The 24,459-nt window shown below is 47.7% G+C and overlaps 1 protein-coding gene across 3 annotated transcripts in view; it reads right to left on the bottom strand.

The window, feature by feature from the left end:
- Positions 1 to 3,423: 3,423 nt before the first annotated feature.
- Positions 3,424 to 24,459, bottom strand: part of LOC144168741 (uncharacterized) — a 96,126-nt gene continuing 75,090 nt past the window's right edge. The window contains exons 5-6 of one of the 3 annotated variants that reach the window (XM_077697692.1): positions 19,505 to 19,589; positions 6,399 to 6,530 (exon numbers count right to left, since the gene is read on the bottom strand). In XM_077697692.1, coding sequence (XP_077553818.1) covers positions 19,541 to 19,589 — 49 coding nt within the window. In that variant the 3' untranslated portion in view covers positions 6,399 to 6,530; positions 19,505 to 19,540. Of the gene's footprint in view, positions 6,531 to 19,411; positions 19,590 to 24,459 lie in introns of those variants that run through there. The other 2 variants (XM_077697690.1, XM_077697691.1) reach the window with 2 other exon arrangements.

The raw sequence follows: 24,459 nt of genomic DNA, 5'->3' as shown, positions 1-24,459 counted from the left end.
AACTTAAGACACTGGCTTAAACTAGCTTAAAAGTCCGTCGGGCGCAACTTTAGTTTTCAACTTTGGGTTACGTCGGTCGTAACTGGCTTAAAGTTCCGTCGGACGTAACTTTAGTTTTCGATTTTGGGTTACGTCGGACGTAACTCTAGACACTGCGATAATGCTTTGGTGTGAAAATAAAATAGGATCCTTACAATCCACTGCACGTGGTTCACGTCGCTTTGTAAGAATACCTGCAAAGGGTTAATCGAAACGTGAGGGTGCAAAGAGCGCCCCCACACCCCACCGCCCGCTTTTGGAACACAAACGAAAAAAGATGAAACCACATGCGTGCGTGAAACACGCATGCACACTGGGTATTATCTGGGGTTGCCTCCTAGACCCCGTACCTAAGTATTCACGCACAGGTGGCGCCGCTTAGCGATAAAGACAGCGGTTTAACTGCTTGAACAGCGCTATTATAACAAAAGAAGAGCGCTGAGAAGGACAGGGACGAAGAGAGGGGCACATATACGGGGCGTTATGCCGGGGGATGGACAGGGCGTTAGCGCCCTGTCTGTGTTCCCCGACATTGCGCCCCATGTGTCAAACCCCCCCCCCCCCCCGCCCCCCTCGTCGTCCTTGTCTACCTCAGCACTCTTCTTTTTCTACGATGTCGTGCCAACAAGCCCAAACTAGCGCTCTCTTCAACACTTTGCCGCCGCGCTGCGGTGACATACGCAAACCCGCTGCCGCTTTTTTTCCTTCGGGCACATGTTGGGAGGACTCGGCTCTGCGCCCCCTCCCAAATAGCGCCTGGGGCACTTGTACCTCCGGCCCCCCCGCTCCCCCCTAGTTGTGCCACTGGCTGTGCATATTGGGCGACCCATTTTGTTTTAGTCTTGCGATTAAAGCTTTCAGAGTTATTTTTTCTCCAATACTAATTCCAGCATTTTTTAAATCTTCACTAACTCTGTTTGGCTCTCAGTTTCGCTGATGGTATGTTGTGTGGAGCATTGGGAGACGGCGCTTGCCCAGCTCACCTTGTTTTGGTGGTTGTCTTCGTCCCTACGGTCGTCTCCGTGAGATGCCACGTTGGTCTCGTTCCGTGCTTGGGACTTGGACTCATCTGGACCTGGATTCATCTCGGAGTCGTGAAGTCGATCTTGAGGTTCGTTTGGCGGATGATGGGGTGTCCGGGGCGCGGTTGCTCGTTTCTCTTTGTTTCTCTTCTTCCTTTGTTTTGTCGCTTACAACTTCTAGTTGAGTTAGGCGGGGGAGGGAGCCTGATCTGTATCTTTGTATTGTGAGAATGCCCGTTCTGTTTTTTTTTTTTTTCAAGGTTGTGTTGCCCTTGGTTCTGTATGCCGTTGCCGTTCGTTTGAAGTTCCTGTGCTCTTTTCCTTTTCAATCGACGTTTCTTCAGAAGATATGGCACATCGTATCGCTGACGACATTTCTTGTCTCCTGTTGGATGATCTCTGCTACATAGGGCACACTTGGGATCACATGTGTGATCTTCTGGCGGTTTCTTTGTGGCACAGCCTTCGTATGCTTTGACTTCTGGTGTAGGGCAGACATCAGTCTGCCCTACACGCACGTTTGACATATTTCATGGCGTTTTTCCTGCATGTAGGCGCGATATTCAACTCCTCTGCATAGAAGAAGTCACCCTCGAAAACTATGACGGATGAATTTGTTTTCCCCAACCGTCTTGCTTGCAGGATCCTTGGGTTCCTTCTGTAAGCTAGGCTGTGGGTGATGTCATCATTCCTGTTTTCTACCGGAAAATTGTGTATCACACCCTTAGTGCTGTCCTCAGGCGGCGTTGCATAGGCCGTGATCTCGTGCATTTGTCCGCCAATGGACAGTTCTGTGATCCTATTATACTTCGCTGAGCGTTCCATGATGGCGGTGCTCGCGACGATGCTGCTTTTAAAGTTGTTGGTGCGAAAAGTATCTTCCGTCGTCTCTTCGGCTTTCAATGCTGCACCCCGCAAAATCCCGTCCTTCAGGGGCGCTTGGATGATCCTGGAGACGTTGAGCCGGTCTCTCGGTCGTAATACTATTTTGATATCTTCCTTCGGAAGATTCGGCTGGCGCGGTACCCCCACCTTCTTGCGACCCCTGAAGTGCCCATCTAGACTTCCTTGCGCAGCACCGGAGCCGCCGCCATCATTGCTGTTCTGTATTCGCATTAGGCTTAGCTCGTTCAGGGCTTTTGCGCCCCGCTGGTGGTGGCTCGTCATTCATTCCGCCATTCCAGTGATTTCGTCCAATGTAATTGGCTGACCTTCAACGTCCACGACTTCCATTTCGCTGTCGGAGCACCTGGGGCGAGCTCCGAGAAAGGTCGGGGCCGACGTCACTCAGGGCGAGTCTCGGCTCGCCTAGGTAGGATATCTCGCCGTAAATTGATGACCGTTGGTACAATCTTCACAAGATTGATGTCTGCGGGTAGCGCTCACCTTCGGACACACGAAACAGGTATGTTTTACATGTTGTTACGTGGCGGCAGGACAATGATGAGGCGAACCATGGGCGATGGTGAAGTGATGTATCTACAAGATGTTGCCGCAGAGCGAAGCGATCTGTTTACGAGCGCCCATGACCGCTCGACCAACGAGCCCGGGCTTGTGCTGTTTCGTCGTCGTCAGCGATGGGTCCCACTTGCGCTTCCCGTAACCATACAACACCACGAATTTCGCCACCGATGGTCGAAAATCACGGAGCCTGCGTAGACTGCTGCCACTCCGCGCGGCTTCCCTGCGGCGACCTTTCGGGCGAAGATGCCGAAGAAAGCTCTCACCAAAGCCTCCCTGACGTCCATTTGACTTCTGCTTACGCTCATATCGCTGGACATAGCCATGGTTCTCCCGTACTCTTTTCAGTGACATGGTGAAGCCAAAAAGGGGAGCCCAATTCGTAGTGACAACGAAAAATAAACAGAGCATTTGTAATGACGAAGACTGTTTTTCAAAGATTAAAGAGTTGTACGTGATGTGCGTGCAACTCCATGCCTGCGTGCGTAGTTGCGTCCACGCAGTTCTCTATGTTAGCAAAAATAATTTTTCGCAACAAACTCGAGCCATTGACACTCGTTCCCGTGAACCCGACTAATCCTGACACCGAAGATTATTTGGGGAACTACAAATATCTGCAAGATGCTAGTCGCTGTGTTGTTTTGTTGGATACACAGGCCTTTTATTTTGCAGCGGCCGCAAGCCAAATAGAATGCACGCACAAAAATGCACCTGTAGTTCTGGGCTTTTTATCTCTTTTCGGGGCGGTATGTGCTTTTTTGCACGGCGGCGTCACGAGCCATGGTTCGTGTACTGTCACTGGCTTTTATTAGCGAACTTCAGGTAGAGCGAGATGGCTAAAAAGGCGTTGTTGTAATAATACAATAAAACACGCATTCGCGCATGTAAGCTCAGTTTCGATGCCTTTGCAATGGAGTCTTATTGGAAATTTCAGCACATTTTTTTATTTGCATCAGGGTGATAATGTCGCCGCCACTGATGGGTGGCGCCGCGTGTCACCTCCAATCTGCAGTTCACGAGGCCACACAAAAAGCTTCTCTTAAAAAGCGGAAGGTTCAAGACGCCGGAAGCACAATCGGCATAGCCTGCTGATTATTGAATACAACCATTTGATGAGCATAAAAACGGATGACCTTCTGGCACCCAGAAAGTCGCGAATCACAGCGGCGGCCCTGCACGAGCGATGAGGAGTCCCGGACCCACGCAAAGTGAGCTCAGCTGCTGTTGCCACTGTTGAGTAGTTGTAGCAGTGGCCCTTTTTTGTAGGAGGGAGGCCACAGACTGATCGGGTCAAGGTTGGCAGAGGCAAGGAACTTTGCACTGTTCCGTCTTCGTATGATATTTGGGATTAATGTCGATCTCCATTACACTGCTAGTGCGAGGCCCCTCTTGATATAATAAATATTTCTTATGAAATGCAGAAAGTTTTTGTGTCTAATTAGGGGCAACTAGTTGTGCATGAATTAGGTCGTTGCGCGGTGGCTAGATCCAATGTTCGTGATTAGTTTAAACTCGAGCAGCTCCAAAAGATATGGTGGAAGTCTGAATTTATTTCCGGGTTTATTCCCGGACTAGCGGGTGCGTGGTATTCGAGAGTGAAACAGGGGCAGTTGTGTGGGTTAATGAATCATGGGGGAGATATCGTGGAGTATCGTGGTGTCCTGGTAGCGATATTCCGTGTCCAGATGGGTGCAAGACCAGCATTTCCGGTTATATGCAGAACGGAATTCAAACGCGTTGGTATGAGCGACCTGTCCCTAAACCAGCGTAACGATTCCAAACCACCCTTATTTGCGGAAAGAATACGTAGAACTGAGCTAATAGAACAGTTAAGAGAATTACGGGTCGTGATAAAGTTCGGTACCGCTGGGGCTCGACTTGAGCCCGTTTGCGTCGAAACCCACGATTCTATCCCTAATCCACTGAGAGCGAAGTTAGTTAGCAGTGAAAACCATAGAAAAGTTCCTAGTTAACGAGTACATGGCGCCGGGGGCGTCCAGCAAGTGCCGGGCGGAATGTCGAGTCATAGTAAGCAGGGGTCAGCAATCGGAGCAGCCAAAAGCAGCTGAGTGGCGGTTGAAGAGGAGGACATTACTCGGGTTGGCGATGCTGACACAGCCTGCGTGCCGATTGTACTCCGTAGCTCAAAGCTCAAGGACTTCCACTCTAGTCCCCATGTATGTTCAACAAGCGTAAAATATCCAGGTGTATACTTTCATAGCGACGTGACATTTCACTTCCATTTGTAACGATTTCTAGGGAGTATCTTGTGTTATAATGCACATTTCTTTACGCCCGTTTCAACAAGCAAAGGAATTGTGCACTCACTTTGGGACACCATTCTAAACGATGGGATTCCTTTGTTTTACCATTTCTGCTTCACCGGACGTTCGCAAGAAGACTGCATTTGAAACACACACTGTTCTCAACGATACATTGTAAAGATCCCCGCTAATGTTAATTCGTTTACGCACTTAAAGGAGCCATGAAGACAAAATACAAGTTGGGTTTATTAGAAAGAGTGCTTAGTCCCGATAACAATTATACCAATATCATCGCAATCTTCGAACAAATAACGGAGATATTAAACGTGTGAAGCAGTCGCGACCCCCTAGCCAATTTCCCGCAACTTTTCTATGACGTCACAGAACCTTGTTTGTGCGATTGGCGGCCGCCTAACTGACGTGTCGCGACGACACATGACTGGACGTCTGTAATGGGGCCTCTAGTTCCATTTGACCGCATCACTTGGATGCTCACGTGCAGTTAACGCACTGAAAATTATGTTTTATTGTTGGCCCGTATGACGTCATTCTTGCTCATCACACGTCACTGTGGCGTAAAATTTGAAAGTTTTTAAATACTTCTTGCTTTTTTTTTCGTTAAAAAACATCTTTTGTGGCTGTAATGGAGCTGAGTGAGATACTGAATCCTAGTTCTTTCAAATTAAACGAAGTTGTATTTTCTCTTCATGGCTCCTTTAAATGTGCTTGCGTCTGATCCCCCCTTTCGTCAGACGGTGGCGTTGAAAACACTGTGGAGCACCTTTTTCTTGCCTTTTGAGTGCGAGTATTCTGACACAAACCAAGCGCAGTTGTACCACGTAGCTACACACATCACCAGGTTCACACAATTTGCACCCCGATGCCCGACGAGACATTTTCTGTTTTCTCAATACGTGGCCGAAGAAATTACTCGCGGAAGAACCTTTCTGTTTTATGTACCTCTCACTCACTTGTAGACAATTTTATTTTATTGGTCCTGGAAGCTTCCATTCTATCAGTGGGCTGTGCTAGCAGCCCTACCATTGGCCCAATCGACAGGAAGATGTAACTGCGCATGCGCAACACAGCCGAGAACATGGTCTGATCTCTTTAAATATTAACGGACGAAACGGTTTATAATATTTAATGCGTCTGCCGACCTCGTCGGGCTTGGACTGGCCCGATGCTGACATTTATATCTCAGAAAATTAAATAAAGCATATTGCCAACAATGTAAACAATTAAATTGCCGACGAATAAAAAAAGCCCGCGCCCGGCACAGCGAAATGGCTGCTGAACCCACGTGACTGCGAGGCGCTCCATTGCGCGCTCCTCGCATCAATATCACCGAAATCAGCGCGCGCAGTTGCTACACGCACGTGCGCGACGGCGCGTGCGTGTAGTGTGTACTAGTCCGTATCGTACCCCACGGAGTCCGAAGCATCCACAGGGTCGGCGGCTGCAACCTAGGCAGCAGCGAAAATCACACCACCACGCAGAAGATACATTGCTGCAAAACTCGAAAACACACGAGCACACAGCGGAGTTCAATTGGACGATCAATAATTTCGCATTCACAACACATCGGAGGTTGTCAGGTGTCCTTGGCAGCAGTCTTTGGCGACACAGTTCCCGTCGTCACTGGGGTCCACCACCCGATGAGGTTCACTTTGGACCGCTCGAGAGGCCGGCAGGATCCCGCCACGGAGCACCGGACGAGTCGGTGCTCCTCTTGGGCCGCTCCCTGCAAAACGAACAAGCCGGCCATTTGTGCGCGTGCAGGAGGTGATGCGGCAGCGCGGGGCATGTGCCCGCGTAGCATTTATTTTTCATGCATGCCTTTCTGTCCGAACACCTGCCGACGTTCAGGACAAAAACGTTGCGCTGGAATAAGAGGCATTGAGAAGGATGCAGTAGCGCACAACTCACTGCATACTCTTCAGCAGCAGTGAGCCATTGCGCCTACTTAAAGGGACACTGAAGTGAATTTGCCAAGGTCCCGTTTTTGCTTGCACTGCGTAGACTGGCTCAAATTAGCACACTTTTCACCGTTTATCCGGTTGACAAGACGGTAAATATTTTTCAAAGTCCGAAAGAAGCATAGGTCGGCCAAACAGAAAGAACTCACTCGAACTCAATCACAATTTTTTTCATTCACGCTGTACTCTATCAAACTCAGACTAAAAAAGCTCGTCTGTTCACAAAATCACTCGTACTCACTCATGAAATACTCATTTGTAATTATACTGACTTGTACTCAAACTCATTTGTCCTCACGAGTATTCGTACTCAATCTGTACTCATTTGTACTCAATCTTCTGTACTCATGAGTACTACTCATTCTGCAATCATGAGTACTACTCATTCTACAATCACGAGTACTACTCATCCTGCACTCATGAGTACTCAATTTGCATTACTCACGAATAATCAACTTATCTGCACTGTTAGCTAGGTCGTATCTCGAATGAAAGACTAAATAGAAAAAATAAAATGTTTAATTGATTAGAAAAACACAGGTTACATATAGATAAGGAAAGAGGAAGAAAACGTCTGACGCAGTGCACTGTCGTAGGGCGACTTACTGCGCGAAGGCACGTACATGTGAGAGAGCGAAACTGAATGTAAGCACTCGCTATGCGTCTGGCGTCGTTCTCAGGATTAAAAGAACGAAGTCTGGGCCGGGTCGGGCTCAGGGGAGCTCGGGGCTTCTCGGTGCGGCCGTGGCCGTAAACTGCGGTTTTCTGCGTGTCTTCGGCTAGCAGCTTTTGTCGTCCCTTTTCGTTTCCGGGCGCGCTGATACTTTCGTAATCGTGCTCCAAATCCGAATTGTGCCTGACCCCAGGCACAATGAAGCGTTTCCGTAGATTGACGTCCGTTCGTATCCAGATCACTGTCCGCTTATTCACAGATTCTCGATGCTGGCGTTTGTTTTTTGTTGTTCCGGATACTCGAAACTTCGTTAAGTTAGGAGGGTGTTCGTCTCGTTGAGTTTCGGTGAATTTCAAATCTGCTTTATTTTATTGTGTGTGTGCCGTGGCATTCACTTCGTCAGACCTGAACTCGAATGTGTTCACGGCGTTGCGTTAGTCGCGCCGCTTCCGTCGGCGATTGTGTTCCTGTAGCTCGTCGCCTGCTTGATGCATGTGGGGGCGTAGACGTCCGGTTTGTCCGGTGGCGAGCTGCGCTGTGTAGGGATGGCATAGTTCGCCGCGTTTAGGACGTTGCTTGAATTGACGTGTGCGTTGCGTATGGTGCGGGAGCCGTTTGGCTTTTCCTTTAGTGTGCGGTAGCGTGGCGTTTTCGTGGGGTGGCATGGCTGATCGGTCAAAGTCGTTGCGGCTCCGTGCTCGCTTCCGCCGTGGTTGCTTCGGAAGTGAAATCGTTGTGGTGGGGGAGCGGGCGTAGTTGGTCTCGTCCGTTCGGCCCACATTCCTTGGCGTCGTAAGCGTCACTTCATCGGTAGGGCGTTCGATGCCTCCGTCTGGATCGGGCTCATTCATTGCCGTTCTTGCCGTGCCCGTGCAGTCGCTCAAGCTCTCGTCTTTTGCCCGTTGTTTCGAAAATGCTCTCTCCCGTAAAAGCAGGCTCGAAAGCGTTCCGTTCGTCCCGAGCCCGCTTGCTCGCGGTTTGTCGTGTGAGTCTCGGTCGGAGCGCGGGTGCCGGGGATCTTGTTCGTTCTGGCTCGGACATGCCGGATGCACTGGCCGTGTCGTTGCTCGTTGACGCACCTACCTTCAAGAGTTTTATGTCGTTCGTCCGCTGGACTCGGGCTGGAGCACCGGGTGTCGGAGAGCTCGTACGTTCCGGTAGGGTTGAACCGTGTGCGCTGGGTCTTTTGTTGCTTGTGGCCAGGTGATTTCTGCGGTTGTAACATTCGCTGGCCAAGTCCGGATAGCAACAGCGGGGGCGGAGGATGTCGCGAATAGCAGTTTCCTCCGTGTGTGCTGGCTTAGCGGCGTTCCGTGCGCTGTGCATTTCGTTCGCCGTGGTCAGCTCCACTGGTTCAAGTTGGATGTCGTTCGTCACCTCTGGTGCGTTTCGTGCGCTGTGCATCTCGTTTTATTTAGGAAACTCCCCTATAATTGGTGTGCGGTCGCTCGCCACGTATGGTGCATTTCGGGCGCCGTGCGTCTTGCTCGCTTGTCGTGGCCATATCCACCAATCCGGATGCGATGTCGTTGGCTGCGTGGACCGGCGCCGGGAGTGCACGTGCGGGAAATGTACGTACTGGCTCCGTTGCGTTCCGTGCTCTCAGCGTTCCGTTCGCGTACGTCTGTACCGGAACAGCGGGTGCCAGGAATGTGGTGCCTTCTGGCTCGTGGGCACTGCGTACGTTGCGCGTCTCGTTGCTCGTTGCTAGAATGGCCTGCGCGTGGGCGATGTAGCTCGTGGGCGATGTAGCAGAGCAACGTGTGTTCGTGATCTCGCCAGAAATGCACTGACGTTCGATGCGTTTCTGTAATCATCGCGATTACCTGGGAGAGGTCCGGTGAGCACGCAGTCACAATTTTGCATGCGTCGTCTCGTTCGTGTGCGTGCCGTCGTGCATTCTGCCTGTGTCCGGATCTCGTGAGTCCAGGCACAGTGGGAAACGAGCGGCCGACTCTCGCCAGTTGTCTCTGAAAACTTTCTCGTTCATCACGCAGCCTCCTGCTCTCAAACAGCGCCGCTTGCAGGGTACACATTAGAAGTACACATATATAGAAGCGCACATTTAGAAGTATGTATAGAAGTATATAGAAGTACACATTTCTGCAGGCAGCGGGCGTGTGATTTGGTGATTGTTTTGCGTCCTTTAATAGCGCTTAATTTGTTTATTTGACGCCATTGCCCCACCTACTCGCTAGAATACATAACCCTGCCGTTCGTAAATCGTGCGGCGTAAAATGCTACGCAGGGATCATTTAGTTTGCGAAAATACAAAACAAAATTTCCACTGGTTTTCGTGGCGGTGCCAGGCCAGCAGTGTCAGCTGAGTCGGCTGCGCAATTCTTGGGTTCGCTTGCATGCTCCCGCTGAAGCAACCTTTTGCAATTACCTCAGAATATAGGATGAGCAGCGGTTCGTGTTTTTGTGCTGCTTGTGAACTTTCCTTTGTCGACCGCACGCAAGAAGAAAGAACGGTAATATTCGTCAGGAAGTTAGACCACCCGACCTCGCGATACTGTCCCACGCCGCGACGACCTCGACAGCTCGCTCAAAAGAAAGCCGATAAAGCGGCTTGCTTGAGCGGATATTATTTTGTTTAGCCTCTAAAACTACTTTAAGGACTATTTCATACAGTATGCAGTCATTTAAACGCGCCACAAAGCGATTAAACTAAGTACAGTCGCTTGCGCTTTGCAGGCAATCGCGCGAGCGTCGACCGACCACGACGATAACGCCCCCGCGCGGCTTCTATTACTGCCCCTGGTTCCGTGTTTAAGGATTCTCCTCTCCCTCGGTCGCTGTTTATTCAAGCGGCCATCACTCCCGTGGCAAAACCAGTAACCCCTTCCTCTTTCTTTTATCGCGCTCCCGGCGACGACATGCCACTTGTCGTACCTTACAGCAGTTGTCGAAAAGGTGCGCACAAACACATTTTCGGCAAGTACCGGACATTTATAGTATGGGTACTATCACTGCTCACGATAATTAGGAAGAAAGCCCACGCGTGATTCCAACCACACAAACAAACCACAAAGTGAAAAGGGTGGTTTACTAGCCGCAGGAGTGATGACTGCTTGAAGGAACAGCGACCAAGGGAGAGGAGGATGCATAAATTAGGTCCCAGGTGCACCGGAAAATGCCGCGCGGGGGTGTTATTGTCTTTATTGGCCTCGAGGACATACCGTGGCGCCACCTAGGAGTGACGTCACTTGTAGGACGCCGAATCGTGTTGTCGTCTGCTACAACACATTTCCCGTGCGTATGCGGAAGCGTGTTTCTTTGTTGTGGCCACCGTCTCGCCCTCCTTGTGGATTTGATGCAAATTACCAAAAAAGTTGTCTGTAAACCAAATAATTCGAGCAAGCAATCAGCAACTCGCTTGTTCCCGGCGACACCGCCGCGTTTAGGTACCATCGCGACCCACAGCTACGCAGCCAGCTAACGCCAAGGACGATGCAACTGATGCCGAGAAAAGTACGCTGTAAATTCATTATGAAATACTTGTGTCGGTACATGTGTGTGCAAGGAAACACCTTGTAACAGTGACGGAAACGCGTCGCTCAATTATGATCTCGCCACGCGAACTTCTCGTATTGCCTGGTAAATGAATGACTACGCGAGAACGGTGATCGGATTGCTTCGCCGCACATGCTTAAAAGTATTGTTATGGTATGTAGTTTGGCTTAATTAGTGCCTATTTCCCCTACGATGTTTTTATAGTCATGCCCGGATTTGATTAACGATTACTGCCGTAGCGTGTACTCTGCACGGCTGATGTTTACTTTCGCGACTTGTCCGCAATGTATGAACGGTATGAACTCGAGTTTTTAACGCCTTCGCGCGGGTCTGAACAAGGCTATATTTAGTTTTCGTTAGGTGTTCGGCGTGGTAATTTATAATTGCAGCGTGTTTTGTATGTTTAAACTGAGCCGGCCTTTCTCAAGCATAAATTTCGAAACTCACGACTGCTCACAGAAGGCGCGCCTGCGTACGAGGCGAAACACGTCGTTCATGATTTCGGGTAATTGGGGAGATTTAGAATGGAGAACCGAGCGTTGGGGGCCCCCAAGAAGTTAGAGGAACCCAAACGCAACACGCGCGTGCGCGACGGGAGGGCCTTCTCCAACAGCTCGCAGCCGGCTTCGGATGCACGTAATCGGATGTTGAGAACTTTAGAGCTGCGAGTGACAGCCCCTAACAAAACGTTTCACCGCGCTGGAAACTCTGTAAGCGCGGGGATTTCCGTTGAAGCGATCGACGATCAAGATACCTGCACGTCCTCGGCCGATTCTTGCGCGCAAGCATAGCCATCCTTCGGCCGCTCGCCTCACCGGCGTGAACGGGCCGGCGCTGCCGGGACCGACCTCCGCGGCCGGTCGGCGTAAATCGCGGCAGATATTTGAGCATCGCTTTGAAAACCACAGCTGATGACACTACCTATCAGAATTTTTCATCACACTAACATCCACTTTCACCAATCTGTAACTTCTTTGTTGCTGTTGCTGCCGCGAGCTGCGTCGGTTCGAGCCGCACCGTCGGCCGTGCGGGCAGGCACGGCGGGAGCGTGTGCTTCTGCGAGCAGTTAACGCTTCACGATTTCCTGCTTTATACATTTCTTGCAAAGAAGAGAAATCTAGAAACTTCACTCGGCGATCGCCGTAGTCCACATTGTTGATCGGGGAAACAAGCCGCTGCTTACGCTTCGGTCGCATACGTAGTACACCACCACGCTCATGGTGGTTGCGGATAATCTACCACAGTTGATGCGGTTATAAAGTCCCCATGAGGTCGAACTGCGCTTGACGCACTGAGAATTAACTTCAAACGAAGGAAATTAACACGAAAATACTTTTAGAACGCGCTTCCTAAGCGAAGTGGCGAAGTGTCTCGCGCTGCAAGCCAAGTACGCAGCAAGATAGGAACGGTGATCCCGGTGATCCTACAAGTGACGTCAAAACGATCGCAGCGCCGGCCTCTCCAGTGGTGGGCCTCGCGGCCAATAGGTCGAAGCTCGAGCGATTACCTTCAAATCGCACGCGACTATACAACCAACATCATCAGAGTGGTTTCTTGGGCGAGTTGGTCATTCATCGTGTAAGTAAGCGCAAAATGAACAAGGACGAACGAAGTGAACAGGACACGGCGCTGTGGGCACCGTGTGGGCACGCTCTTTGCCTTTTAGTGCCGACCGGAGTTCACTCGAGAGCCAGAAAGGATACTTCGAAGATTTAAATTTCTTTAGTGGTTTAGCGAAGATTTAAATTTCTTTAGCGCCGTGTCCCGTTCATTTCGTTCGTCCTTGTTCATTTTGCGCTTACTTACACGATATACAACCAAGTTACCCTCTGCCTAGTAATTGAAAACGCATGGAGAGCGGCGAGGGTCGTCTGCTTTCGTACTATCCAGAGGCGTCGGCCACTAGGGGCACTGCATGTCGCCAAAACTCCAGCGCAGGAGGCCTATTGGACCGCGTACTGGGTCCGTCGTGTGTATCGGGGCGCAGGGAAAGGCGTCAGGGTGGCGCGCCGCTTCTTTCTCTCAAAAAAGCGGATTTTTCGCCGCCTTGTGCCGTTGGTTGCACACCCTTTCTTTTTACTTTCAGGTTCGCGCTCCCGGTGCCGGCGCGCCAGCGAGGACACTCAGCGAAGAGGGAAAAAAATCGCCCTTCTGATGCATTTCTGACGCTGCACTCTGGTGTTTTTTTTTTGTTACTTTCATGACGTACGATTCCCGTAATAGCTCGAAAGCGCGGCAACGTTTTAATCGTTGTGTGCTCCACTGTACATATAAATAATGCACTGTCGACGCCGGTAGCGTCAGAACGCGCACGGCTGTTAGCCAAGCTTGTATGGCTACGGTTCCGTGTATAATTCACGTCTGTAAATAAGAACTCCCGAGACTCCATGTGCCTTCGAAGCGCACGGGGTTCTGTAGCCTGAGACTTTCACTTTCATATAACTTTCGTTTTTATGTTTGGGTTCAAATATCCCTAATGTTTTATTTTTGTTGAACGACGCTCATAAATAGGAAGCATGGTACCAGCTTCAGTAGCGAGGGAATATTTTGCCAATATGAAGCTCTCGATCAAGGATTATTTTAACTTTTGGCCAAGCGGCTGAATCGTGGGGGAGTTGGCCAGTTGTAGAGAGGGCACATTATGTACATAAAGCTACTTAATGGTGACTCAGTAGCTCCCATGTATACAGCGGGGCGTGATATTAAGTTGCAATAATAAATTATCTTTATGACGGACACAGACAGACAGACTGACAGGCCAACATTGTCGCGCTCAAGTGGCCAAAGAAAGGCTATCGTCTATAAAACCATCTGGAAAGGGACGCTGCCACCTCGGTGACTTTAACTCGCCGGGAATAGAATGGGGTGACCTTAGTATTTCTCATTACAATAACTACGTTCTTCAACAGGCCTCAGCCTTACTGGACTTCATTTCATTTACTGGTCCTGAACAGTACACCCAAGTTGGGAACTCTGCTGGGAGCTTACCGTAAAAACCCGCGTATAATACGAACCCGCGTATAATACGAGGTGTAATTCGGGGACATCAAAATCAGAAAAAAAGTTTTCATCCGCATATAATGCGAGGTAAAGAGCACATAAAACATTTATTTGCACTGCAGTTACCGTTCAGTCTTTGTCAGTTTTCGCTGGCACCGTCTCCCGACGTCCGTTTAGTCATCGTCAGGGTCGCTGCCGCTGTCTGCTGAAGTCCCCTTGTCGGAAATGTCTTCCCACAGAAAGTGGTCCTCAGTGCTATCAAGGGCGTTCGAGATGCCGCATTTCTTAAAAGAGCGACTGACGAGCTCCTCTGGAATGCTGGCCCACGCATCCGCGATCCAGCCACAAAGCTCCGCTGGAGAAACCCGCGTCAGCCATTCGGTAGCTGTCACTTACGGGTATCCTGTCCTCATCCACTCTTGGTAGCAGGACCCGATGCAGTCTTTGAGAGGCTTGTTGATGCAAATGTCTAGCGGTTGCAGCTGCTGGGATGTCATTCCTCCTGGCATGACAATGAGTTCGGTGCGGGGTTCGTGCAACAACTTCTTCACGGAATCGGCCAGGTGGCAGCGAAAGGCGTCCAACACGAGCACTGACGGGGATCCCCAACAGTGCTCCAGGCCGCCGACACCACACAAACTTTATCCAGTCAAGCACCAGTTGCTTTCTCCACCCACGAATGCTGCCTTCGGTAACGCCGAACTGCCGTCCTGCAGCGCAATTTCTGATGGTCTCGGCACATAAAATAACTTTTCTTTTAATTACAGCCGAATACTGTTTTAGTGCACCCGACATCTTGATAGACTTGCGGTGAACGTGCCGAGATCCTTCGCGTAGTCAAAACAATCAAAATGGCGCCGGCTGAGAGAAGCAGCAGCCAGCTAATGCCACAGCAAGATGGCGCTCCCTCCGCTGAAACCGAAAGTGCAAATTCTCGGGGGAAAACTTTGGGATCCACATATAATACGAGGCACAAATTTAACAGAGTAAAATTTGGAAAAAAACCTCGTATTATACGCGGGTTTTTACGGTATTTGACCTTTGTTTTTCAAACATCGAAAACTTCAGTGTCAACCTAAGCCCTACTGGTTTGGTTTTGCGCTGCTGAGCACGAGGTCGCGGGTTCGATTCCCGGCTGCGGCGGCCGCTTTTCTGATGGAGGCGAAAAGCAAAAACGCCCGTGTGTACGAGATTTCGGCGCACGATAAAGGTCCCCAGGTGGTCAAAATTAATCCGGAGCCCTCCACTACGGCGCGCCTCATCGCCTGCGTTGCGTCGGCGCGTTAAACCCCACAATCAATCAATCAACTGGTTTGGTTGCCCCGGACAATTACCATCCACCCTTATCCATAGTACGTACTTCCTATTCAAAGTGATGTGCAAAAGGACAAGCCACGTGTTTCCGAATTCCCCCGCTATAATTTTGCTGCAGGTGACTACATCAGTTTTTACCATTACTTGTCGAATTTTGATTGGTCGGCAATCCTCGCGTCAAATGGCCAAAATTTTCAGGCCAGCGAATTAACCAAAGTACTTCAAGAATGTATGCGCAGATATATACCACTAAAGAAATTTAAATCTTAGAAGTATCCTTTCTGGTTCTCGAGTGAACTCCGGTCGGCACTAAAATGCAAAGAGCGTGCCCACAGGAGCTCAAAAGAGTGGGGAGACAAAATGGAAGTTAGAGTTTAAAGAATACCGGTCACTCTGTAAAAAACTGTATGATCGTGATCAGGCTGCATACATTACGTCCATAGAAAGCAATCTTAAAAGGAGCCCCAAAGATTTATGGAAATATATCCGCAGTAGGTCACCCCAGCATAACACTGAATGCATTGATCTTCTTAACTCCGATGGAGTAATCATTGATGACGTCCCTGCCGCGTTCGCTCAGCTGTTTAAAATGGTGTATAGAGATACCTGCGACGTTCCGTCAGCTCCGATGTCCAATTGTCGCGGTATACGGCACCGAGCACGGCATTTGTAGGGGAGGAAATTGTGATGAAAAGCCTACGGGACGCGAAGCCCTCGCTAGCCTGTGGCCCAGATGGCATTCCCATGGCTCTACTCAAGGCTTTCAGTCCTATCCTTGCTCCAGTGCTTGCATGTGTGTTTAACAACTGTATTAGTACTGGCACGTTTCCTAACTGTTGGAAAATGGCTAAAGTTGTACCTGTGCACAAATGCGGGTCAAAAACAGATGCAAAAAATTATAGACCGATTTCCCTCCTGTGCAGTGCCTCTAAAATTTTTGAATCTATAATTCATTCCCTCAAATTATTCCAAATCAACATGGTTTTATACGTGGCCGCTCGACCACTACAAACTTAGTTTCTTTTATGGAACATGCGTCAAAGGCAGTGAAAGACCGAGGCCAACTTGACGTGGTATACTGTGACCTTAGCAAGGCGTTCGATGTGGTTTCCCATTCCTTGTTGTGTAAAAAACTTTCCCACCTTGACATTCCTCATCCGTTGCTAGATCTGCTGCGTGACTACCTTACCAGTCGTCACTGCTACGTTCACTGTAACGGGCTACACTCCAGAACGTACTGAGCCACCAGCGGGGTGCCTCAAGGCTGTCCTTGGACCTCTTTTGTTTTCCCTCTTTGTCAACGATGTTTCGACAGCAATTCAGTACTCATCCTTCTTGCTATACGCAGACAATATTAAAATATTCAAAGTTATTGGCAACATGTCAGACTGTGCACAACTGCAATGTGATATCGCCGCGTTTTCGGACTGGTGCAACCGAAATAACTTTATACTGAACAGTGCAAAAACCAAAGTGGTGTCGTATACCCGTAAAACAGATGATATCAATTTCACCTATCGTATAGGTGAAGAAGATCTGAATCGGGTATGTCAAATCAGAGACTTGGGAGTTTTGTTTGACTCTAAGCTCACATTTTCAGCCCATACTAATGAGATTACCCATCGTGCTTTGCGAACACTAGGTGCAATATGTCGTGTCTCCAGAGAATTCAACTATCCAGACACATTTCTTCAGCTCTATACCTCAATGTGTCGCCCTCTATTGGAATACGCATCGGTGGTCTGGGATGCAACGTGTCGGTCCAACGCGGCGACCACTGAGAGAGTGCAAACTAAATTTCTCTCAATACTAAAACATAGGTTCGCTACTGTGAAGGCTGAAGATTATCCTGGTGTTGATGCCGCCAGCTTGCTCGTAATGGACCCACTACACAGCCCGAGGGCCAAGGCTGACCTTTTATTCTTGTACAAACTGGTCCACAGCCTCATTGATTGTACAGAGTTGTTGGGTGCCATAAATTTGAGAACCCCGACAGGCAACACCAGGGCACCTAGACCGTTTCATGTCCCCGCCCGTGTCAAGAGTCCTGTGGGACGCATTCAGCACCTATACAATATGCACGCAGAAAGTTTGGACGTATTCCATCGTCCCTTTCCAGCTTTTTGTAAGGAACTGCGTAGCTGGGCAAACCAAGAGTAGTTTGCTTGCCCTAGTATGTAACTTCAACTCACACACTTTACGCTGCCGGGGTTAGGTTTATCTATGTATGTATGCTAATTGTTTCGATGATTCACTTGTGTATGTAAGTTTTATGCCTTCATTGTGGCGTGATTTTTAGCTAATATCTTTTTTCCGGTTTACATGTTTCAGAGTACAGAGTTTTAATCATGCCTTGTTGTCTTACAATTGCCTTGTTTGCATATGTGCACGGGTCATGTGCGTGTGTCGGCGTGTGTGTATCTCAAAGTGTCTCATTCTCGTTCAGACTAAACAATGCTATTTTCTATATTTTTCTGAGATATGCACTTTTCTTTCCGCACCAGCACATCGTTCCTGACAATTAAACAAATAACTGGTTGATTCATTCGTCATTTTTATTAACTCTACGATTTGTTGGTCTGATCATTAATGTCTATACTCCTACCATTGTTTTTTCGCTATTTTTCTGTCAAACGTATTGGTATGTTTGTTGTGTGTCTCGACAAGATGGGACATTGCAAAGGCATCGCTCGTTTTACGCTAATATTTTATTGCAGTGTAACTTTTCAGAAATCGAAACTCTCGTTTTATATGTACACTCTGTCTCTATCATATGCACTGTGTATTTTGTTGTATATTTCCTTTTCTCAAGTGCCTTGAACGTTTCGCTGGCCGAGGGCCATAGCTTGAAACACTGTTTTTTTTTTGCTTTTTTTCTGAATTTCTGTAAGTATTTTTACTTTATTTTTTCTGTCATATCGAGGATTTTGTGTGTTGTGCCAAGCTGTTCTACGTTTCTTTTATTAATGTTTTGTATATGGTGTGCCAGCACCAAGTCTTTACGGTTGTTCCTGGGCACCGAAAATAAAGGTTGATTGATTGATTGATTGATTGATTGATTGATTGATTGATTGATTGATTGATTGATTGATTGATTGATTGATTGATTGATTGATTGATTGATTGATTGATTGATCGATCGATCGATCGATTGATTGGTTGATTATTTTATTGTTCGCCACTCACCCACCTTTTTACTAGCTGTTTATGTGCCGCTGGTGTATTTCAATGCGGCCTTTTCCCCCCTCTCAGTGCGCCAGCACGAAGGCTTCGGTTGTTCCTAGGCACTTTAATAAAGGTCGATTGATTGATTGAGTGAATGATCGATTAATTGATTGTTTGTTTGATTATTATTCTTACTATTATTGTTTCTGTCATTTTCACTACTTCAATTTGTGTGTGTCTTGTCGCTTGTTTGTTTCTTGCTATATGTTTCTTGTATTTTGTTTTCATGCAACTACCTGTGCGCCAGCACTCAGGCCTCTGGCTGTTCCTGGGCACGTAAATAAACATGATTGATTGATTGATTGATTGTTACTTTTATTATTATTATTATTAGGGTAATAAAATAATAATATAAGAATATTAATACTTTTGTCTTCATCCAGTATGGTGATGTGTCGATCCTAGCTTCCCACCACTACCAGTAGTGTCGCTATTTAGAAGCCTCACTCAAACATCCGCGCTTGGTATTTCGTAGCGGGCACTATCTTTGCATTCGCAGCTGAAACAGTTTTTTGCCGTTCATTGAAATGATGAGTCCCACTGTCGCAGTTAAAGACAAACTTGCGCGAACTGAAGACACTGAAGACGAACAGTCGCCACTTCATTCTGCAGCCAGTCAGCTAAACGAGCCCGACGTCATTGCTAGGGAAGCCGCCATGACCAGCCTAGAGCGTCCGTTTTACGAACTGCGCAAGGATAATAATGCGCATGTTTAGAGGCGCCTAGTGTGGTTTTATACGTCGCCGCCAGCATGCGATTGCCAACACGGCGATGAGGCCGCTGGTCGGTCGCGTTCCGGTTGGATCGCGGGTGCATCGCGAGCTGTCTTGTGCCCTCCGGACGACCTGTGTGTTGCGGCACAATCATCAAAGTTACCAGCCAGCGTGATACCTAGCTAAGCGATAAAACACACCTGCAAGAACTCCGGGGAACAAGCTGATGCACACGAAAACGGTCTGCCGAAAGAGTTGACCGGCACTCTGTACCCGTAGATGGCACCGGCGCACGTACCGCTGCTGCGTGGAAAGCGGCCCGGCCCGTGTGCCTCTAGGCGTCGATTGCACCCACAACGGCCGAGGACACGACTCGGAGAATGCTGCATGCACGCGCAGAGGGCGGAATTGCACGTATAAATATGGCAACACCCGCATTTCCATAGTGCAGCAATAGATAGGCCACTTGCGCTGGGGTATACTAATAGACAATGTACGTATACAGATGTCGCGGAACATAACAAGTCATAAAGAATAAGGAAAGGCTAGGTTGACACATTAGGTAGAAGATTCCATTGCGAAGATTTTATTCCGATAGCCGAAGATGTGGGCGTTTCGAAACATGGAAAGAAGCCGGCCGGCGTCTTCATCCAAAGCAATTCGGTCCCCTGCGGCCACAGTTCCTACCGCTAAGCGAAAAGAAGCTGAACAAGTGTTGTCTTCTTTTGTGGTCTTTCTGGGACACGGCGATGGACAAAATCAGCTGACGCCTAAGAAATTTCTCTTCAGTGAAACAACTTCCCTCAATTAGTGGACAATCGCGAATAAACGACCTCAATAGCCTGTATTTTAAATGCGGAGCATTTCTTAGTCACACGATGTCGCGCTTCGGCGTCGGCGCCGTCCACACGCTCACTGCGCATGCGCGTCGCTTCGAGGCGCAGGTGCGCGTCTCTCCCCCGTACCCTCCTCGCTCTCAACAACAGGTGCGGCGGTGCGGGAGGAGCGCGTGTACCCCGTGCGCTCCGTCGCTCTCAACAACAGCTGCGGCGGTGCGGGGGGAGCGCGTCTGTGCGCGCATGCGTCGTAGCTACCCGTGTCGTAGCGTCGTAGCTACAAGGCATTGACTTCTCAGAATGACGCACTCAAAAAACAAGTCGCTGAGATGGAACTATACTCTAGAATAAACAATGTAGAGCTGAAGGGAATTCTGTGTACCCAAGGAGAGGACTGCACGGTAATTAAGGCCATTGGAACAAAGGTAAAATTTCAGACACTGACATAGACGTCATTCACCGCGTGCCTACGAAGGCTGGAACAAGCCAAAACATGGCCCGTTTATGTTCCCGCTCCAAAAAAACAGTAAATCGTAAGTAAAGCACGGAAAGTACTTAATACGAAAGACCTTCGTTTCCCTGGACCAGATAACTACCCCGTATGACCCCGTCTAACGACCGTCAGACCCCTGATAACAGGAGGTTGTTCGCAAAGGCTCTGGCAATCAAAGAAGAGAAAGGGTGGCTTCAGCTGTGGACCGACAATGGCCAAATTAAGGTAAGATAGACCCATGACAGCCGCGTGTTTCGAATCGCATCCGAGGCAGATTTCTCGGCGTTTCGCTAGCTGTGATTACCGTGTAGACAAGGTGATAACACTATCAATTTCCTTTCATCATGGCCAGATACTAGTCACCAGATACACCTAAAGTAACCCTTCTTTATCTGCAATACACTTTAATGCCCGAAGTTTAAACAAGCATTCTGACGAACTTTACGCTTTGCTGTGAACAATAGAGCACAATTTTTGTTTTATTTGCATGACAGAAACCTGGATTTCACCTGATGATACAAATTTACGCAGCCCTCTATCGCATTCATAAGAATACTACTATCGCTCGAACAGCAATCACGGGGCGCGGCTGTTTTCGCTTCACCATCCATAAAATACAAAAGACGACTTGATCTGGAACTTCCCGTGATAAATTGCGAATCGCTGTGGATAGAACTCGAAGATTGGCTTTTACAATTTCATGCTGGCAAAATTATCCTAGGTTGCATATATCGTTTACCATCATAATCGGTGTCGGACTTCTGTACCACCCTTAACGACCTTCTTAGCGCCATTTCATCTGAAAAGCATAAGGTTGTTATAATGGGTGATATTACCTTAGACGACGAAAGTTCTACATGCATTGATTACACCAACTGCTTTTTTTTGTATTTGGCTGCGAATCCTTAACCGCTCTACCCACTAGATGTGTCGCTGGCCATGCGGGCACTTTAATTGATTATATTGTTACGAAGTAAATCTGAATAAGCGATCTATTTACAGATAATTACAGCTCAATTCCAAGAGTCCAAAGCAAAGGCATCTAATGCAGCTCGCGCCAGTCTGGTTCTGGACGATCTCTTCCTCGTCACACCAGAGGGACTGCACCAATTTAAGGTCATGCCGTTTGGTCTCTGCAATGCGCCAGCCACATTCGAAAGAACAATGTACTCGCTTCTCCATGGATTTAAATGGACATGCTTATGCTATCTGGATGACGTTATCTTCTTTTCTCCCACGTTTGAGGCCCACCTACATCGTCTCTCTGACATCCTGGCAGTTTTTCGCAGAGCTAGACTTCATCTCAATTCGTCAAAATGCCACTTCGGCTTGCCGTGCGCGCCCACTTACGAGGCACGCACCCATAGATGAAGTGTACGATGAATTGACTACCAGGTGATCCAGTCCTATGCTATTTGAAATGTTCCGGGAATTACGTGGCAATATATTTTCAAACTTCATATCACCTCAACACTGAAGAGTCGTAGATGTTTGAATCGCTGATCATTATCTAATTGTCTTCGGTTATCCGTGTCACCTACCCACCTCTAATCGATTTAACAGAGGGATAACATAAAGATCAGTTCCTTACCCACGTAAGTAATGTAAATTGGTCTAATATTTAAACATCGAATGACGCTAATCAGGCTTACGATCAGTTTGCATTGATTATAAATGCCTAAACGAGTCTTCTGTGGCTACAAAGTGCCGAAAAAGTTCCCTGCTCCTCATAACCCATGGTTAACGACTAGTTTACTTACAAGCATGCACAAAAAGATCATTTGCATACAAATACTAAAAAGCAACTGTATAAAATCAAACTCAGAGCCCCGCTACAACAAATATTGCAATGTACTAAACAAACTTGAAAGAAGCAACACGAAAACATTATGAAGCGAAAATTGAGAAAGCCGGTTCGGATGTAAGGAAACAATGGAAAGTGATTAACTCATTTCTGAATCATAACCATGAGGCACCTATCTCTGAGCTTCAGTCATCAGGGTCTGTATTCAATCACCCCTTAGATATCGCCAACGTGCTTAATGAATTTTTTTGTTCTAATACGTCATGCTTGCCAGTAATTGGATGGGCGACTTAGCGCAAAAAATACGAGAACGGTGGCAGACGAGACAGGCGCTTCTCGTCTGCCGCCGTTCTCGTCTGCGACGAGCACGGCGGCAGACGTGGACCAGGACGGCGTGACGAGGACGATGTGACGAGAACGGCGGCAGACGGCGGCGGAGGCCGTTTTATTGAAGCGCCAGTAATTCTTAAGCAGCGCCACCAACGTTCCTTACAGTCATTTATTCTGTTTCCAGCTAGCCCGGATAAAGTCATCAATACCATAAAAGAGACTAAAATTACAAGTGCAGGCCTCGGCCAAATCAACCCTTGCAACATTGAATTGATAGTTCACCAGATAGGTGAACTTGCTCACATTATTAATCTTTTTTTCAAAACAGGCGTATTTCCTACCCAAATAAAAAGAGCCAAAGCAACAGCAGTATTTAAAAAGGAGACCGAACTTTATACTCGAATTATAAACCAATTTCCATTTTTCCGTTTTTGAGCAAAATTATCGAAAAAGGCATTGTTCGGCGTTTAAAAAAGTATTTATCAAAGTTCAACACCCTATCTAACCACCAGTTCGGCTTCCTCGCCGGTCACTCCGCCAATCGTCTTTCACTGACAAAAGGAAATATGCAATCGATGCGGGAAATTGCGCTGGAGCCGTCTTCATTGACCTAACAAAAGCTTCCGATTCGATAATTTACAGTATTCTCTTTTTTTTATTCAGATACCCTAAAGGCCCTTGCGGGCACTACATAGAGGTTGGGGATAACAACGAGATATTTGAGACATTTAAACACAATTCGCAGCTCAAGGCAACTTACAACATATAACAGGTTATGAAAGAATAAAAAAAGAATAATGAAAGGGAAGAAGCCGGAAAAATAAATGGATTCAAAACTTAAAATACTCAATACGAAACCTGTAAATTCACTTCATGTTGTGAAGTGAAACACAGGTGTGTTTTTACGAGACATGAGCGTTCAAATTACGCTTCAATTGGGCAACAAAGTCGTGATCAAAACTAGCAGCAATTTCTTTTAGAGCTTGCTCCAGTGATAAATGGCCAGAAAGAGCGGTGACTGTCGCAGGAGATTTGTGCGAGAAAACATGGGGCGGCCTTTGAAGGGATGGTCGAGGCGGGGAAAAATTTGGTGCGGCGGCGTGATATGAGATGGGGTGAAGGATGATGGGGTATGATACACTCTGTGGGAGTGAAAGAGCAGTGCCAGTAGACGTCATTTTTCTAGGGAGTGTAACGGGACGGAATATTTGATAGCCATGATGCTGGATGTTCTGGAGTAGTTCTTGGTAGTGAAACACGCTGCTTTGTTTTGTAACCACTCGAGCTTGTTTATTAGGTACATCTCAATCGGATTACATATAATAGGAGCATATTACATCTTTGAACGATCTAAAGCTGTGTAAGCTAATAGTGATTGGCTTAATACAAATCACGCCTCATGAATCCCAGTGTTTTATTTGCTTTCGGAATTATTTCACCAATTCCATCAATTCCATGTAAGGTTAGAACCTAAATGAACTCCTCAATATTTTAACGCAGTCACATTTTCTATACACAAGTTATTCATAACATACGAAGTAAACTGAATGTTACTAGATCTGGTAAATGTCATTGCTTTCGTTTTAAAAACATTTTCCATTTGCAATTTCTCGCACCAAAGGGAAATTTTGTTTAGGTCGGCCTGTAAAATATTATAATCTTCAGAGGTATTTATTTATCTATAGAGAACGCGATCATCCGCAAATAATTGAAATGCTGAAGACATGTTTTTACTGATATCGTTAATGTAAATTAGGAATAAAAAATGACACCATCTTCCCGTAGGGGAA

Source organism: Haemaphysalis longicornis, unplaced genomic scaffold (genome assembly GCF_048455015.1).
Source record: "Haemaphysalis longicornis isolate Haplotype H1 unplaced genomic scaffold, Haemaphysalis longicornis Haplotype H1 scaffold_2, whole genome shotgun sequence".
NCBI classification, from domain to species: Eukaryota; Metazoa; Arthropoda; class Arachnida; order Ixodida; family Ixodidae; genus Haemaphysalis; species Haemaphysalis longicornis.
This window is presented reverse-complemented; position numbering and strand designations above follow the sequence as displayed.